Source organism: Mercenaria mercenaria, chromosome 5, assembly GCF_021730395.1.
Source record: "Mercenaria mercenaria strain notata chromosome 5, MADL_Memer_1, whole genome shotgun sequence".
Lineage (NCBI taxonomy): Eukaryota > Metazoa > Mollusca > Bivalvia > Venerida > Veneridae > Mercenaria > Mercenaria mercenaria.
The window spans coordinates 61696812-61715182 of record NC_069365.1 but is presented as its reverse complement, the minus strand read 5'-3'; the positions used below and the strand labels follow the sequence as shown (position 1 = coordinate 61715182).

General features: G+C 38.1%; 1 protein-coding gene across 4 annotated transcripts in view; it reads left to right on the top strand.

Moving 5' to 3' along the window:
- LOC123557395 (probable phosphoglycerate kinase) overlaps positions 1 to 18371 on the top strand; it is a 320014-nt gene that overhangs the window by 286062 nt on the left and 15581 nt on the right. For all 4 annotated transcript variants that reach the window (XR_008371027.1, XM_045348838.2, XM_045348839.2 and 1 more), the window contains one exon: positions 6157 to 6255. Coding sequence is in view for 3 of the 4 variants with exons in the window: in XM_045348838.2 (XP_045204773.1) it covers positions 6157 to 6255 (99 nt within the window). In the remaining variant the exon portion in view is untranslated. The remainder of the gene's footprint in view (positions 1 to 6156; positions 6256 to 18371) is intronic.

Below are 18371 nucleotides of genomic sequence, written 5' to 3'. Positions count from 1 at the left end.
CCATGAAGGGATTTTAATATTACTTGGCACAAATGTTCCCCATGATGAGACAACATGTCATGCGCAAAGCGCAGACCCTTAGCTCAATGGTCAAGGTCACAATTGGAGGTCAAAGGTCAATAAGGTGTTTTCCCTGTCCGATCCAGAACTCTATCATCCATCAAGGGATTACAATATTACTTGGCATAAATGTTTCCCATGGTGAGATGACGTGTCATGCGCAACACCCAGTACCCTAGCTTAAAGGTCAAGGTCACATTTTGAGATCAAAGGTCAAGAGGATTTTTTTCCTGTCCGGTCTATAACTTTGTCATGCAAAGCAGGGTTTACATATCAGTTGGCACAAATATTCCCCAGGATGAGACATGTCATGCGCAAGAACCAGGTCCCTAGGTCTAAGGTCAAGGTCATATTTAGAGGTCAAAGGTCAAATTCAAGAATGACTTTGTAAGGAACATTTCTTCTTCATGCATGGAGGGATTTTGATGTAACTTGGACCAAATGTTCACCACCATGAGGCACCCTTGTTTTTAGAATTACGTCCCTTTGTTGTTACTATAAATAGATTTTATTGTAACTTTTTTATTACTGGCGGTAGAGAAAAATCGAGACCACTTTTCTGTGGTACAGCATGCATGTTACATCCAATTTTTAGGTGTATTTTGCCCTATCTCTACCTGGTAAAGAGTTTCTTGTGGACTTATATTATATAGATTTTTTTTTTTTTTAAAGATTAATTTCCCTTTGTTGTTACTATAAATAACTTACATGATAACACTTTTATAATCAGCCAAAAAATTCAATTTGAAAACAACTGTGGGTTTTTATATATGCACATTTTAATCCAAGTGTGTTGTTATCACATATTGTACATGTAGTACAATATTGTTTATACATCATTGACAGATATCAGTTCATTATGTTATACTGCAGTAGAGAAAATTAGGTGCCTTCCAGTAGGGGACTTTGTATTGCATGGCAATACTTCATTCACTTGTTTAGAATTACTTCCCTTTGTTGTTACTATAAATAGCTTGTATTGTAACTTTTTCATTACTAGTCGTAGTGAAAAATCGAGACCACTTTTCTGTAGTACAACATGCATGTTACATCCAATTTTGAGGTGTATTTTGACCCATCTCTACCTGGTAAGGATTTTTGTGTGGACTTACAATTTTTCTGGGGGGATTTTTTTTTTTTTTTTTTTTTTATAACTTCCCTTAGTTGTTACTATAAATAACTTATATTGTAACTTTTTTATAATTGACTGTAGGGAAAAACCAAGACCACTTTTCTGTGGTACAACATAGATGTTACTTTCAAATTTTAGGTGTATTTTAAGGTATCTCTACCTGGTAAAAAGTTTTTATGTGGATTTAGAAAAACAAAAGAATTACAATAATTACTACCTAAAAATTAAAATTCCATTTGCAAATACAGGTGCTAGTGTAAAGAAATTTGCTGTGACGGGTGTATATTGTGACATTCTGGCACTCTTGTTTGTACATAACAAACTAACCAATTAGTAGAATTTCATTAGACTTCTTTCATTATTTCCATGTACATTTATTGTAAACATGTGAAGTTGTGTAACCACACTTGGTCACCACCACACCCGTCCGTAGAATGTCCAGGGATTTCCATGGAAAAGTACATGGAATTATTCCATGGAGTATTGGAACAGATTTCCATGGAAAAAAATCCAGTGTTCCATGGAAAATTTAAAAGGTTTAGTCTGTTAATGTTTCTGGAAATATTCCATAGTATCCCTGGAAATATTCCCTGGTACACCTAGAAATATTCCATAATATCCCTGGAAATATTCCATAGTATCCCTGGAAATATTCCCAGGTACACCTGGAAATATTCCACAGTATCCCTGGAAATAATCCCTGGTACACCTGGAAATATTCCATGGTACACATGGAAATATTCCATAGTATCCCTGGAAATATTCCATAGTATCCCTGGAAATATTCCCCGGTACACCTGGAAATATTCCATAGTATCCCTGGAAATAATCCCTGGTATCCCTGGAAATATTCCATGGTACACATGGAACTATTCCCTGATACACCAAGTTTCTTACTGAAAAATCATGTTGTTAGTAGCTGTCAGAAACAAAAGATTTCTAATGATTAATTTCTTTGTTCAGACTTTTTCTTACATGTGCACAAATTGTATTTCAATAAGATCTCATGAAAAATATAGCCTCTAGAGAGGTCACAAGGTTTTTCTATTTTTAGATCTACTGACCTAGTTTTTATCCCCACGTGACCCAGTTTCGAACTTGACCTAGATATCATCAAGATGAACATTTTGACCAATTTTCATGAAGATCCATTGAAAAATATGACCTCTAGAGAGGTCACAAGGTTTTTCTATTTTTAGACCTACTGACCTAGTTTTTGACCCCTCATGACCCAGTTTCGAATTTGACCTAGATATCATCAAGATGAACATTCTGACCAATATTCATGAAGATCTCATGAAAAATATGGCCTCTAGAGAGGTCACAAGGTTTTTCTATTTTTAGACCTACTGACCTAGTTTTTGACGGCACGTGACCCAGTTTCGAACTTGACCTAGATATCATCTAGATGAACATTCTGACCAACTTTCATAAAGATCCCACAAAAAATGTGACCTCTAGAGATGTCACAAGGAAAAGTTCTCGCACAGACTGACGGACGGAAGCACGGACCCACAGACGACGGACGCTGCGTGATCACAAAAGCTCACCTTGTCACTATGTGACAGGTGAGCTAAAAATAGAAAACCCCTCGTGACCTCTCTAGAGGCCATATTTTTCATGAGATCTTCATGAAAATTAGTGAGAATGTTCACCTTGATGATATCTAGGTAAAGTTCAAAACAGGGTCACGTACCTTCGAAAACTAGGTCAATAGTTCAAATAATAGAAAAACCTTGTGACCTCTCTAGAGACCATATTTTTCAATGGATCTTCATGAAAATTGGTCAGAATTTTTATCTTGATAATATCTAGGTCAAGTTCAAAACTGGGTCATATAAGCTCAAAAACTAGGTCACTGTGTCAAATAATAGAAAAAAACGACCTCATACATAAAACTGGGTCATGTGGGAAGAGGTGAGCGATTCAGGACCATCATGGTCCTCTTGTTTCATTCCTTATTCTAAAATTTTTCAAATGTTCCATGAATATTTATCAACTTGCAAAGTTGTACCCTTCCCCACCCTGGCTCCTCCACCCAGTCACCCCTATTTTATTTTCCATCAATATTTATTATCAGCATGTGATGTTTTGAACCCTCAACTGGTCAACCCTCATTCCCCCCCCCCCCCCCCCCCCCCCAAAAAAAAAAAAAAAAACACATTTTTTTTTAGCTCACCTGAGCACATGGTGCTCAAAGGTGAACTTTTGTGATCGCCCAATGTCCGCCCATCCATCGTTGTCAACAATTTGACTGTTAACACTCTAGAGGTCACAATTTTGGCCCAATCTAAATGAAACTTGGTCAGAATGTTACCCTCAATAAAATCTTGGATGAGTACGATATTGGGTCAACTTGGGTCAAAAACTAGGTCACAAGGTCAAATCAAAGGAAAAGCTTGTTAACACTCTAGAGGCTTAATATTGGCCCAATCTTAATGAAACTTGGTCAGAATGTTACCCTTAATAAAATCTTGGACAAGTTCGATATTAGGCCATCTGGGTTCAAAAACTAGGTCACCAATGCAAATCAAAGGAAAAGCTTGTTAACACTCTAGAGGTCACAATTTTGGCCCAATCTTAATGAAACTTGGTCAGAATGTTACCCTCAATAAAATCTTGGATAAGCTCGATATTGGGTCATGTAGGGTCAAAAACTAGGTCACCAGGTCAAATCAAAGGGAAAGCTTGTTAACACTCTATAGCCCACATTTATGACCATATCTTAATGAAACCTGGTCAGAATGTTAATCTTGATGATCTTAGGTCAAGTTCGAATCTGGGTCATGTGGGGTTAAAAACTAGGTCACCAGGTCAAATCAAAGGAAAAGCTTGTTAACAGGCCACATTTTTGACCATATCTTAATGAGGCTTGGTCAGAATGTTAATCTTGATGATCTTTAGGTCAATAGGTCAGGTGAGCGATACAGGGCCTTCATGGCCCTCTTGTTTTTCATTCCGTTTTCTTTAAAATAAATTCAAAACTTCCATGACTATTTATCAGTATGTCAAGTTGTAACCACACCCACCTCACAGCCCCGCCAGCACCCACGTTCCAGATTTCTTACTTGATTGTGCTCTCTTTAAAGGAGTTCTTTTAAGTTCAACAGCGACATTTGGTGCCAAACTACTCGAATACAATATTTTGTTCTAGTTACACTTCAAGCTCCTATTTCAAATAACTCCAAATAATTCTAAAAGCTAAGCTTATTACAGTAAACATATTCCATTCAAAATAATTTCATTAGTTACATACATTTATTATGTATACTTAAAACATTTGTTTTCTGTTAAATTGATCCTGACTAATAAGATTATTTGCTTCTTAGTAACATTCTTAACTTTTTGCCGGATATATTTCTTTGCCATTCCTCACCACAAACCCATTCGGTGGGGGATACCAATTCATAGAATTTGCTTGATTGACTATGCATTTTTTGTTAGCTAACCTGAACCAAAAGGTTCAGGGTGAGCTATTAGTATAGGTGGATGGTCCTGTGTGCGGCATCCACATTTACACTTACACATCTCCTCTGAAGCTACTGGTCAGAATGACACCATACTTGATCATTAGCATCCTGGCATGGCCCTCTATCAAGATGGTTCAAATGGTTCACCTTGGCTCCTAAGGGCTACCAGAGCTAAAAATAGAAAAACCTTTAAAAAAAACTTCTTCTCATGTGCTGCTTGATGGATCTTTATCAAACTTGGTCTATAGCATCATTATAAGGTCCTATCACAAGTTTGTTCACATGGGGGACTTGGTTCCTTTTATAGGCAGCTAGAGCCAAAAATAGAAATACCTTTAAACGATTTCCTCTCATGAACATCTGCAATATATGACCATTTTGTGTCAATTCGCGGTAAAACCCAACTCACTCACTCCTCTCATGAACTACTTGAAGGATTTTCATCAAACTTAGTTTGTAGCATCATTATAAGGTTCTCTCATAAGCTTGTTCAAATGGCACCTGGCCCCTTTTATGGGCTGCTAGAGCCAAAATTAGAAAAATCTTTAAACAACTTCTTGAAGGGATTTCATCAAACTTGGTCTGTAGCATAATTATAAGGTCCTCTCATAAGCTTGTTCAAATTGGGACACCAGGCCCTTATATGGGCTGCTAGAGCCAATAATTAGAAATATCTTTAAACAACTTCTTCTCATGAACTGCTAAAAGGATCTTCATCAAAGTTGGTCCCTAGCATCATTATAAGGTCCTCTGCCAATTTTGTTTAAATGCAGGCAGTTGGCCCTCTTTAGGGGCCACTCGAACAAAAAATAGAAATACCTTTAAAAGGCTTCTTTTCATGAACCACTTACAGGATCTTCATCAGATTTGATCTCTAGCATCATTATAAGGTCCTTTCCCGACTTTGTTCAGGTCCCCTTTAGTGACCACTAGAACTTAAGATATAAATGCCTTTAAAAGACTTTTTCTCATGAACTACTTACAGGATCTTCATCAAATTTGATCTCTAGCATCATTATAAGGTCCTCTCCTGACTTTGTTCAGGTCCCCTTTAGTGACCACTAGAACTTAAGATATAAATGCCTTTAAAAGACTTCTTCTCATGAACCACTTAATGGATCTTCATCAAATTTGATCTGTAGCATCATTATAAGGTCCTATCCCAATTTTATTCAAATGGGGGCACTTGACCCCTTTTAGGGGCCGCTTGAGCCAAAATTAGAAATACCTTTTAATGAGTTCTTCTCATGAACCACATGCTGTGCTTAATGTTGCACTGATGTTTTCAGGTGGTGGGGATACTGCGACGTGCTGCGCGAAATATGGCACTGATGTTTTCAGGTGGTTAGGATACTGCCACATGCTGTGCTAAATATGGCACTGATGTTTTCAGGTGATGGGGATACTGCCACATGCTGTGCTAAATATGGCACTGATGTTTTCTGGTGGTGGGGATACTTCCACATGTGCTGATTATTGTACTGATGTTTTCAGGTGGAGGGGATACTGCCACATGCTGTGCTAAATATGATACTGAGGATAAAGTAAGCCATGTCAGCACTGGAGGTGGAGCTAGTCTTGAATTATTAGAAGGTTTGTTATTTTCAAGAATTTGACTGTATTATCATGGTCCATGCTACACATTTCCCAAAACATCAGAAACATAGATGCTTGAGCACTTGTAGTATTTGGGGTGGGGGGGGGGGGGGGGATCATGGTCGCTGTAGGCATGAGACGGGTTCACTGGAAACAAGCCAGTTTTTTAGCTCAGGTGGTGGGGATACTGCCACATCCTGTGCTTAATTATGTCTCCCACATAGTGGTGTGGGAGACATATTAATTTACTCCTGTATTTGTGTCTCACAAATCTTGTCCGCACTCAAGTCTAACAATTCTGATCTGATCTTCACCAAACTTGAACAAAAATGTGTTTGCCTATAAGTCCTCATCCAAGTTCGATAACTAGCCAGATACACTCAAAACCCGTTATAACGCTTCTCGATATACCGCGGTATTCGTTATAACACTGTATCGTCTTGGCTCCCAAATTTTAGCGGGTAAAAAAAAAAAAAAAAAAAAAAAAAAATCCGCGGATGTTATTTTATTTGATCATAACCAGCGTTAAATCTACATGTACGTGTACATTAACACCTTTCCATGATAACTGTGACAAAAATCAATAATCGTCTGCTAGTCTGCTAGCTTACTTGTTTGCGTATCGCCTTTGTTAAAGTTTGAATACATGTAGACATGTGACAATTAGGCAATCAGTACCGTGTCAAAATTAAATTGTTTGCATTAACAAGCGTGGAAGATCGGTCAGTCAACTATCAAACTGTTTAAGTTTGCACCAATTAAGTGGATGACATTAACACTTGAGTGAATAAAAACCGAACAACAGGCCCAGTTTTGTAATAAAATGCAGCCGTTTTTCATAATCATCATTCTCGGTACGTCGGAATTTGCGAAGATTCGACGCACTGAAAGCCATATTGAGAATGTTCTCCCTTTTTAATATCGTATATTAACGACGGCGATTTAACAATTTTCTATCTTATATATCGATTTTCTTCATGTATTCAAAATTATTTTTTTTAAGACTGTCCGTGTTTTTTTCTCTTTTAGTTACATAAACCCCCAGTGCAATTGCATTGCGTATGTAATTCTCATGACAGCGCACTCCTCACACAGCGTTATACATGTTTACTTCCGGGATAAACAATTTCAACTTTCTTTTAGAATTACGACAGAATGAGAAGATGACACAGCGTTATAATTCTTTTAATGTATTTTTCAGTAGCATTTAAGGTAAATAAATGTCCCGTTTATACGATTCTTATTTCTTATTAACATAAAACAGCGTCCAAAATACGTCTAATACATTACCGATGGGTGGGGTATTGCATTTACCGCTGGTACGATCAACCCGCGTTATAAATTTAACCCCGCTAGATCTGCGGGTCTTGAACCTTGGACCCCGATGACAGCGTTATAACGGGGTCCCAGTGTACTACTATTCAGATGATTTGGCAGTTGTGGGAGACATGCGCTTTTCTTAAAAGCAGCTCTAGTATGGTACCGATGTGCTCAGGGTGAGCTATTGTGATCGCTCACCGTCTGTCCATCCACACTTTCCTTTAAACAATATCTCCTAAACCACCTGGCCAATTTTGATGAAACTTCATAGGGATGTTTCTTGGATGGTCTTCTTGAAAAATTGTTCAAAGAATTTAAAAATCTTCTTTTTCAAAACCACAGGTCATAGGGCTTTTTATCTGATGATGGTGGGCTATTCAAATCACTCTGCGTCCGTGGTCCGTCCGTCGGTCATTCCATCCGTCCGTCCGTTAACAATTTCTTGTTATCACATCTCCTCAGAAACTTCTGGGGGGATTTTGACCAAACTTTGTCAGAATGATGTATTGGTACCCTAGTTGTGTCCCCCTGAAAATCAGACTGGTTCAACAATTTATGAGTAAGTTATGGCCCTTTGTTAATCCCCCACCGTGGCGGAGGGATTATAGGAATGGTCTCCGTCCGTCCGTCCGTCCTTCCGTCCGTCCTTCCGTCCGTAACAAAATCGTGTCCGGTCCATATCTCCTAAACCCCTTGAAGGATTTTCATGAAACTTGGGTCAAATGATCACCCCATTAAGACGATGTGCAGAACCCATGAGTCAGCCTTTTCGGTTCAAGGTCAAGGTCACAACTCAAGGTCAAAGGTTTGAGCCTGCCATTTTGTGTCCGCTCTATATCTCCTAAACCCCTTGAAGGAATTTTATAAAACTTGGGTCAAATGATCACCTCATCAAGACGATGTGCAGAATCCATGAGTCAGCCATGCCGTCTCAAGGTCAAGGTCACAACTCAAGGTTAAAGGTTTGAGCCTGCCATTTTGTGTCCGCTCTATATCTCCTAAACCCCTTGAAGGAATTTTATAAAACTTGGGTCAAATGATCACCTCATCAAGTCGATGTGTAGAACCCATGAGTCAGCCATGCCGGCTCAAGGTCAAGGTCACAACTCAAGGTTAAAGGTTTGAGCCTTCCATTTTGTGCAGCTCTATATCTCTTAAACCCCTTGAAGGAATTTTATAAAACATGGGTCAAATGATCACCTCATCAAGACGATGTGCAGAACCCATGAGTCAGTCATGCCGGCTCAAGGTCAAGGTCACAACTCAGGGTCAAAGGTTTGAACCTTCCATTTTGTGTCTGCTCTATATCTCCTAAACCCCTTGAAGGATTTTCATCAAACTTGGGTCAAACGATCACCTCATCAAGGTGATGTGCAGAACTTATGAGTCAGCCATGTCGGCTCAAGTCAAGGGCACAACTGAAGGTCAAAGGTTTGAGCCTTCAATTTCGCGTCCGCTATATATCTCCTAAACCCCTTGAAGGAATTTTATAAAACTTGGGTCAAATGATTACCTCATCAGAACGATTTGAAGAAATTATGAGTCAACCATGCCAGCTCAAGGTCAAGGTCACAACTAAGGGTCAAAGGTTTGAGCCTTCCATTTGGTGTCCACTCTGTATCTCCTTAACCCCTTGAAGGATTTTCATCAAACTTGGGTCAAATGATCACCTCATCAAGAACTCATGAGTCAGCCATGTCAACTTAAGGTCAAGGTCACAACTGAAGGTCAAAGGTTTCAGCTCTGTATCTTCTAAACCCCTTGAAGGATTTTCATGAAACTTTGGTCAAATGATCACCTCATCAAGACGTTGTGCAGAATTCATGAGTCAGCCATGTCAGTTCAAGGTCAAGGTCACAGCTAAAATCAAAGGTTTTACCCTTTCACTATCCATAGCAGTGGCGGGGGATTTAGCTGTCTTTCAGACTGCCTTGTTTATTTCTATAATTTACAGATTTATATAGGGAAAAACTTTGAAAACCTTCTTGTCCAAAACCACAGAGCCTAGGGCTTTGATATTTGGTATGAAGCATAATCTAGAGGTCCTCTACCAAGACGATTCAGACTATTTCTCTGGGGTTAAGTATGGCCCCGCATCGGGGGTCACATGGTATATATAGACTTATATAGGGAAAAACTTTGAAAAACCTCGTGTCCAAAACCACAGGGCCTAGGGCTTTGATATTTTGTATGTGACATCATCTAGTGCTCTTCAACTAAGATTGTTCAAATTGTCCCCCTAGGGTCAAATGGCCCCGCCCTGGGGGTCGTATGGTTTACATAGACTTATATAGGGAAAAGCTTTGAAAATCTTCTTGTCCAAACCACAAAGCCTAGGGCTTTTATATTTGTAATGTAGCATTATCTAGTGGTTCTCTACCAAGTTTGTTCAAATTTTCCCCCTAGGGTCAGATATGGCCCCGCCCTGGGGGTCACATGGTTCATATAGACTTATATAGGGAAAAGCTTTTAAAATCTTCTTGTCAATAACTACAACATTCAAATTTGGACCACATGTATATTTTTGAGTGGCAAGATGAACCTTGATTTTGACCTAGTGACCTACTTTCACATTTTGAAGGTACAAGCTTCAAATTTGGACCACATGCATAGTTCTGTATTACGAAATAAAATTTGACCTTGATTTTGACCTAGTGACCTACTTTCACATTTCTCAAGCTACAGCCTTCAAATTTGGACCACATGCATAGTTTTGTGTACCGAAATGAACTTTGACCTTTACATTGACCTAGTGACCTACTTTCACATTTTTGAAGGTACAGGCTTCAAATTTGGACCACATGCATAGTTTTGTATTCTGAAATAAAATTTGACCTTGATTTTGACCTAGTGACCTACTTATACATTTCTCAAGCTACAGCCTTCAAATTGGACGACTTGCATAGTTTTGTGTACCGAAATGAACTTTGACCTTAAGATTGACATAGTTACCTACTTTCACATTTCTGTAGCTTCAGGCTTCAGATTTAGACCACATGCATAGGATTGTGTACCGAAATAAACTTTGACCTTGACATTGACCTATTGACTTACTTTCACATTTTTGAAGGTACAGGCTTCAGTTTGGACCACATGCATAGATTTTTGTTCTGAAGTGAAATTTGACCTTGATTTTGACCTAATGACCTACTTACACATTTCTCAAGCTACAGCCTTCAAATTTGGACCACTTGCATAATTTTGTGTACAAAATTAAACTTTGACCTTAAGATTGACCTAGTGACCTACTTTCAAATTTCTCAAACTACAGCCTTCAAACGTGAAGCGCATGCATAGTTTTGTGTACAAAGAACTTTGTCCTTGAAATTGATCTTGTGACCTACTTTCACATTTCTCAAGCTACAGCTTTTGAATTTGAACCACATGCACAGTGTTGTGTACAGAAATGAAATTTGACCTTGAGCTAATCAATAAGTCTTGAAATTTGGAACACTCAAAAATGGCACATTGGTGGGCGCCAAGATCACTCTGTGATCTGATGTTTGGTATGTAGCATCATCTAGTGGTCCTCTACCAAGATTGTTCAAATTATCTCCCTAGGGTCAGATATGGCCCCGCCCCGGGGGTCCCAAATTTTACATAGACTTATATAGGAAAAAAAGTTTAAAAATCTTCTTGTCTGAAACCACAACACTTAGACCTTTGATATTTGGTTTGTAGCATTGTCTTATGGTTCTCAACCAAAATTGTTCAAATTGTACCCCTAAGGGTGAAAAAGAGGCCCTGCCCTGGGGGTCCCAAGTTTTATATAGACTTATATAGGAAAAAGCTTTAAAAATTTTCTTGTGTGAAACCATACGACCTAGGCTTTTGATATTTGGTATGATGCATTGTGTTGTTGTCCTCTACCAAAATTGTTCAAATTATGCCCCTGGAGTTAAAAGAGGCCCCGCCATGGGGTCACTTAGGTATTATGTGAGTTATACAGGAAAAATACTTAAAAAATCATCTGATCCTATTTCCAAGACTGTTTTTAGCCCACCATCATGATGATGGTGGGCTTTACAAATCACTCTGCGTCCTGTCCGTCCGTCCGTCATTCCGTCCGTCCCGTCCGTCCGTCAGTCCGCCGTCCGTCCGTCCGTTAAAAATTTTTCTCGTTTCGCATCTCCTCAGAAACTACTGGGGGGATTTTGACCAAACGTGTCAGAATGATGTATTGGTACCCTAGTTGTGTCCCCCTGAAAAACAGACTGGTTCAACAATTTATGAGTGAGTTATGGCCCTTTGTTTATTTCTATAATTTATATAGATTTATATAGGGAAAAACTTTAAAAACCCCTTCTTGTCCAAAACCACAGAGCGTAGGGCTTTGATATTTGGTATGAAGCATCATCTAGTGGTCCTCTACCAAGATGATTCAATTATTTTTTCTGGGGTCAAATATGGCCCCGCCCTGGGGGTCACATGGTTTATATAGACTTATATAGGGAAAAACTTTGAATAACCTCTTGTCCAAAAGCACAGGGCCTGGGGCTTTGATATTTTGTATGTGACATCATCTAGTGGTCTTCAACTAAGATTGTTCAAATTAAAACCCCAAGGGTCAAATATGCCCCGCCCTGGGGGTCATATGGTTTACATAGACTTATATAGGAAAAATTTTGAAAATCTTCTTGTCCAAACCACAAAGCCTAGGGCTTTGATACTTGTAATGTAGCATCATCTAGTGGTTCTCTACCAAGTTTTTTTGAAATTATCCTCCTAGGGTTAAATAGGGCCCCCCGCCCCGGGGTCACATGGTTCATACAGACTTATATAGGGAAAAGCTTTTAAAATGTTCTTGACAGTAACTACAACTTTCAAACTTGGAACCAACATGTATTTTTTTGAGTGGCAAGATAAACCCTTGACATGAGTTGACCTTGATTTTGACCTAGTGACCTACTTCACATTTCTGTAGCTACAGCCTTCAAATTTGGACCACATGCATAATTTTGTGCACTGGAAAAAACTTTGACCTTTATTTGAACCTAGTGACCTACTTTCACATTTTTGAAGGTACAGGCAATCAAATTTGGAAACCATATGCATAGTTTCCTGTTTCAAAATGAAATTTGACATTGATTTTGACCTAGTAAACCTACTTTCACATTTCTCAAGCTACAGCCTTCAAATTTTGGACTACATGCATAGTTTTGTGTACCGAAAAAAACTTTGACCTTGACATTGACCTAGTGACCTACTTTCACATTTTGAGGTACAGGCTTAAAATTTGGACCACATGCATAGTTCTGTATTCTGAAATAAAATTTGACCTTGATTTTGACCTAGTGACCTACTTTTACATTTCTCAAGCTACAGCCTTCAAATTGGACCACTTGCATAGTTTTGTGTACGAAATGACCTTTGACCTTTACATTGACCAAGTGACCTACTTTCACATTTTTAAGGTACAGGCTTCAAATTGGACCACATGCATAGTTTTGTATTCCGAAATAAAATTTGACCTTGATTTTGACCTAGTGACCTATTTTTAAACATTTCTAAAGGGCTACAGCCTTCAGGTTTGGACCACATGCATATTTTTTGTGTACCGAAACAAACTTTGACCTTTCATTGACCAGTAACCTACTTTCACATTTTTGAAGATACAGGCTTAAAATTTGGAAACCACATGCATAGTTTGTATTCCAAAGTAAAATTTGACCTTGATTTGACCTAGTGACCTACTTTCAAAATTTCTCAAGCTACAGCCTTAAATTTTGGACCACTTGCATAGATTTGTGTGTGTACGGAAAATGAATTTAAACCTTGAGCTAGTCAGTAAGTCTTAAAAATTTGGAACACTCAAAAATGGCACATTGGTGGGCGCCAAGATCACTCTGTGATCTCTTGTATTATAATTACCTGATGACCCCAAGTAATATGATGTCACTTGACTGTGACCTTGACCTACTGACCTACTTTCTTGGTTTTAGCTCACCTGAGCAAGCAATGCTCAGGTGAGTTTTTGTGATCGCTCGATGTCAGGTCTGTCTGTCTGTCCGTCAACATTTAGCTTGTGTATACGATAGAGGCTGTATTTTCAACTGATCTTTATGAAATTTTGTCAGAATGATAACCTTGATGAAATCTAGGCCAAGTTCGAAAATGGGTCAACTGGGATCAAAAACTAGGTCACTAGGTAAAATCAAATAAAAACCTTATGTATGCAATAGAGGCTGTATTTTTCAACTGATCTTCATGAAATTTTGTCAGAATGATAACCTTGATGAAGTCTAGGCTAAGTTCGAAAATGGGTCATCTTGGGTCAAAAACGAGGTCACTAGGTCAAATCAAAGAAAAACCTTGTGTATGCGATAGAGGCTGTATTTTTCAATTGGTCTTCATGAAATTTGGTCAGAATGATTGCCTTCATGAAATTTAGGTTCAATTTAAATATGGGTCATCTTGGGTCAAAAACTAGGTCACGAGGTCAAATCAAAGAAAAACCATGTGTATGCAATAGAGGCTGTATTTTTCATTTGATCTTTATGAAATTTGGTCAGAATGATTTCCTTAATGAAATCTAGATTGCGGCTGAATGTGGGTCATCTTGGATCAAAAAGTAGGTCACTAGGTCAAATCAAAGAAAAACCTTGTGTATGCAATAAGATGCTGTATTTTTAGCTCACCTGTCACAAGTGACAAGTGAGCTTTGATGAAATCGTGCGTGTCCGTGTCGTATCCGTCTCTGTGCGTCCGTCTCCGCCGAAAATTATGCTTGTGACCACGTCTCAAGAGACCATTTTTGATAGGGATCTTTATGAAAGTTGTCTGAAATGATTCACCTTGATGATATCTAGGTCAAGTTCGAAACTGGGTCACTTGCCATCAAAAACTAGTCAGTAAGGTCAAAAAGAAAAAACATTGTGACTCTCGTAGAGGCATATTTTCACAAGATCTTCATGAAAATTGGTCAGAATATTCACCTTATTATCTAGGTCAATTGAATACTGGGTCCGTGCCTCAAAAACTAGGTCATAGGTCTAAAAATAGAAAAACCATGTGACCTCTCAAGAGGCCATTATTTCACATGATCTTCATGGAAATTTCATCAGATGTCCCTTGATGTAATCTATAAGTTCGAAACTGGGTCACATTGCCTTCAAAAACTAGGTCAGTAGGTCAAAAATAGAAAAAAACTTTGTGACCTCTAGAGTGCATATATTTCACAAGATTTCATGAAATTGGTCAGAACGTATCATGCTTGATGATATCTAAGTCAAGTTGAAACTGGGTCAATCGTGCCGTTCAAAAACTAGGTCAGTAGGTGCAATCAAGAAAAAACCTTGTGACCTTCTAAGAGGCCATTATTTTTCATGGGATCTGTATGAAATTTGGTCTGAATGTTCATCTTGATGATATCTAGGAAGGTTCAAACTTGGTTCAGTTGCGGTCAAAAACTAGGTCCAGTCATCTAAAAAAATAGAAAAAAATTGTGGCCTCTCTAGAGGCCATATATTTCATGAACTTCATTTTAAACATGGTCAAAATGTTACTTGAATGATATCTAGGTCAGTTCGAAACCTAGGGTCACTTGGCCATCAAAAACTATGTCAGTAGTTTCAAATAATAGAAAAACTTGTGCCTTTTCTAGAGGCTCATATTTTTATGGGATCTGTATGAAAGTTTGATCGAAATGTCACTTGATGATATCTATCAGTTTGAAACGGTCCATGCGGTCAAAAACTAGGTTCAGTATGTCAAATTAATGAAAAAACAATTGTGACCTTCTAAACAGGCCAATTAGATATTTCATGTGACTCTGTATGACAATTGGTCTAATGTCCATCTTGTATTGATATCTAGGTCAAGTTTGTAAACACGGGTCACATGCGGTCAAAAACAATAGCCAGTAGGTCTAAAAATAGAAAAAAAAACCTTGTAGACCACTTAGAGCCATACTTGTGAATGGATCTCCATAAGAATTATGATAACTAGGTCCCAAGTTTGAAACTGGGTCACGTGCCTTAAAAAACTAGGTCAGTAGGTCAAATAAAAAAAAAACCTTGTGACCTCTCTAGAGGCCATACTTTTCATAGGATCTGTATGAAAGTTGGTCTGAATGTTCATCATGATGATATCTAGGTCAAGTTTGAAACTGGGTCCACTGCAATAAAAAACTAGGTCAGTAGGTCTAAAATTATTAAAATCTTTTAACCTCTAGAGGCCATATTTTTCATGGATCTTCATGAAAAATGATCTGAATGTTCACCTTGATGATATCTAGGTCAGTTTCGAAACTGGGTCACGTGCAATCAAAAACTAGGCCAGTAGGTATAAAAATTGAAAAACCTTGTGACCTCTCTAGAGGCCATATTTTTCATGAGATCTTCATGAAAATTAGTGAGAATGTTCACCTTGATGATATCTAGGTCAAGTTCAAAACAGGGTCACGTACCTTCGAAAACTAGGTCAATAGGTCAAATAATAGAAAAAACTTGTGACCTCTCTAGAGACCATATTTTTCAATGGAATCTTCATGAAAATTGTCAGAATTTTTATCTTGTAATATCTAGGTCAGGTTCAGAACTGGTCACATGAGCTCAAAAACTAGGTCACTATGTCGAATAATAGAAAAACAACGGCATACTTAAAACGGGTCATGTGGGAAGAGGTGAGCGATTCAGGACCATCATGGTCCTCTTTTTCAATTTGGGCTTCATGAAATTGGGTGAGAATAATTGCCTTGATGAAATCTAGGTCCAGTTCAAATATGGGTCATCTGGGATAAAAAAGTAGGTCACTAGGTCAAATCAAAGAAAAACCTTGTGTATGCGATAGAAGCTGTATTTTTCAATTGATCTTCATGAAAATGATTGCCTTGATAAAATCTAGGTCAATTTCGAATATGGGTCTTTAGGATCAAAAACTAGTTCATAAGGTCCAGTCAAAGAAAAACCTTGTGTATGTGATAGAAGCTGTATTTTTCAATTGATCTTCATAAAATTTGGTCAGAATGATTGCCTTTATTAATCTAGGTTGAATTTGAATATGGGTCGTCTGGGGTCAAAAACTAGGACACTAGGTCAAATCAAAGAAAAGCCATGTGTATGCAATGAGGCTGTATTTTTCAATTGATTTTTATGAAATTTTGTCAGAATGATTGCCTTGCTGTAATCTAGGTTGCGGCTGAATATGGGTCATCTTGGGTCAAAAACTAGGTCATTAGGTCAAATCAAAGAAAAAAACCTTGTGTATGCAATAGTTGCTGTATTTTTCAATTGATTTTCATGATATTGGATCAAAGTAATTGCCTTGATGAAATCTAAGTTGAGTTCGAATATGGATAATCTGGGTTTAAAAAGTAGGTCACTAGGTCTAATCAAAGAAAAACCTTGTGTATGCGATAGAGGCTGTATTTGTCAATTGATCTTCATGAAGTTTGGTCAGAATGATTGCCTTGTTTAAATCTAGACCATGTTAAATATGGGTCATCTGGGGTCAAAAGCTAGGTCACTAGGTCATATGAAAGAAAATACTTGTTTAAACTCAAGAGACCACATTTTGGGTCCAATCCTAATGAAAATTTGCCAGAATATTTGTGAAATCACTAGGTCAAACATGTTTCTTTTTACACTGTTCTGGTGTGTTTCTCAGGTGAGCAACCTAGGGCTATCTTGGCCCTCTTGTTTAAGATACAGCCTTGAAATTTTGATGACGTACTCAGTTTTTCACACAAATTGTAAAACTGAATTTCATTGGCCATGAATGTGACCTACTGACTTTCTTAATATTTTATCATCAGTTTGACATTTGAAACATGTAGCTCATATTACTCAGGTGAGCGATCCAGGGTCATCAAGACCCTCTTGTTTTGTTTCCCTTAGAGTTATTGCCCTTTAATTGTTTAAAAATCCACAGATTTGTACATAACAAACCAACCAATTGGTAGAATTTCATTGAACTTCTTTCATTCTTTTCCATGAACATTTTTTATAAACATGTGAAGTTGTGTACTCACACTGGTCACCACCTTGCCTTGGTCACACACCCTCCACTCAATGATGCCCACCACCCCGATCATGCATCCCCATCCTCCTCCCCAAAAAAAAAAAAAAAAAAAAAACCACTTATCTTTTGTGATCGCCCTATGTCCACCCATCCATCGTTTGTTAACAGGTCACAATTTTGGCCCAATCTAAATGAAACTTGGTCAGAATGTTACCCTCAATAAAATCTTGGACGAGTTTGATATTGGGCCATCTGGGGTCAAAAACTAGGTCACCAATTCAAATCAAAGGAAAAGCTTGTTCACAGTCTAGAGGTCACAATTTTGGCCAGATCTTAATGAAACTTGGTCAGAGTGTTATCCGCAATAAAGTCTTGGACGAGTTTGTTATTGGGTCATGTAGGGTCAAAAACTAGGTCACCAGGTCAAATCAAAGGAAATTGTAAACACTGTAGAGGCCACATTTATGACTGTATCTTCATGGAACTTGATCAGAATGTTAATCTTGATGATCTCAAGGTCCAGTTTGAATCCGGGTCATGTAGGATCAAAAACTAGGTCACAGGGTCAAATCAAAGGAAAAGCTAATTTACACTCTAGGGGCCACATTTATGACCTGATCTTAATGAAACTTGGTCAGAATGTTAATCTTGATGATTTATAGGTCAGGTTCAAATCTGGGTCAGGTGGAGTCAAAAACTAGGTCACCAGGTCAAATCAAAGGAAAAACTTGTTAATATTCTATAGGCCACATTTATGACTGTATCTTCATGAAACTAAGTCAGAATGTTAATCTTGATGATCTTTAGGTCAAGTTCGAGTCTGGGTCATGTGG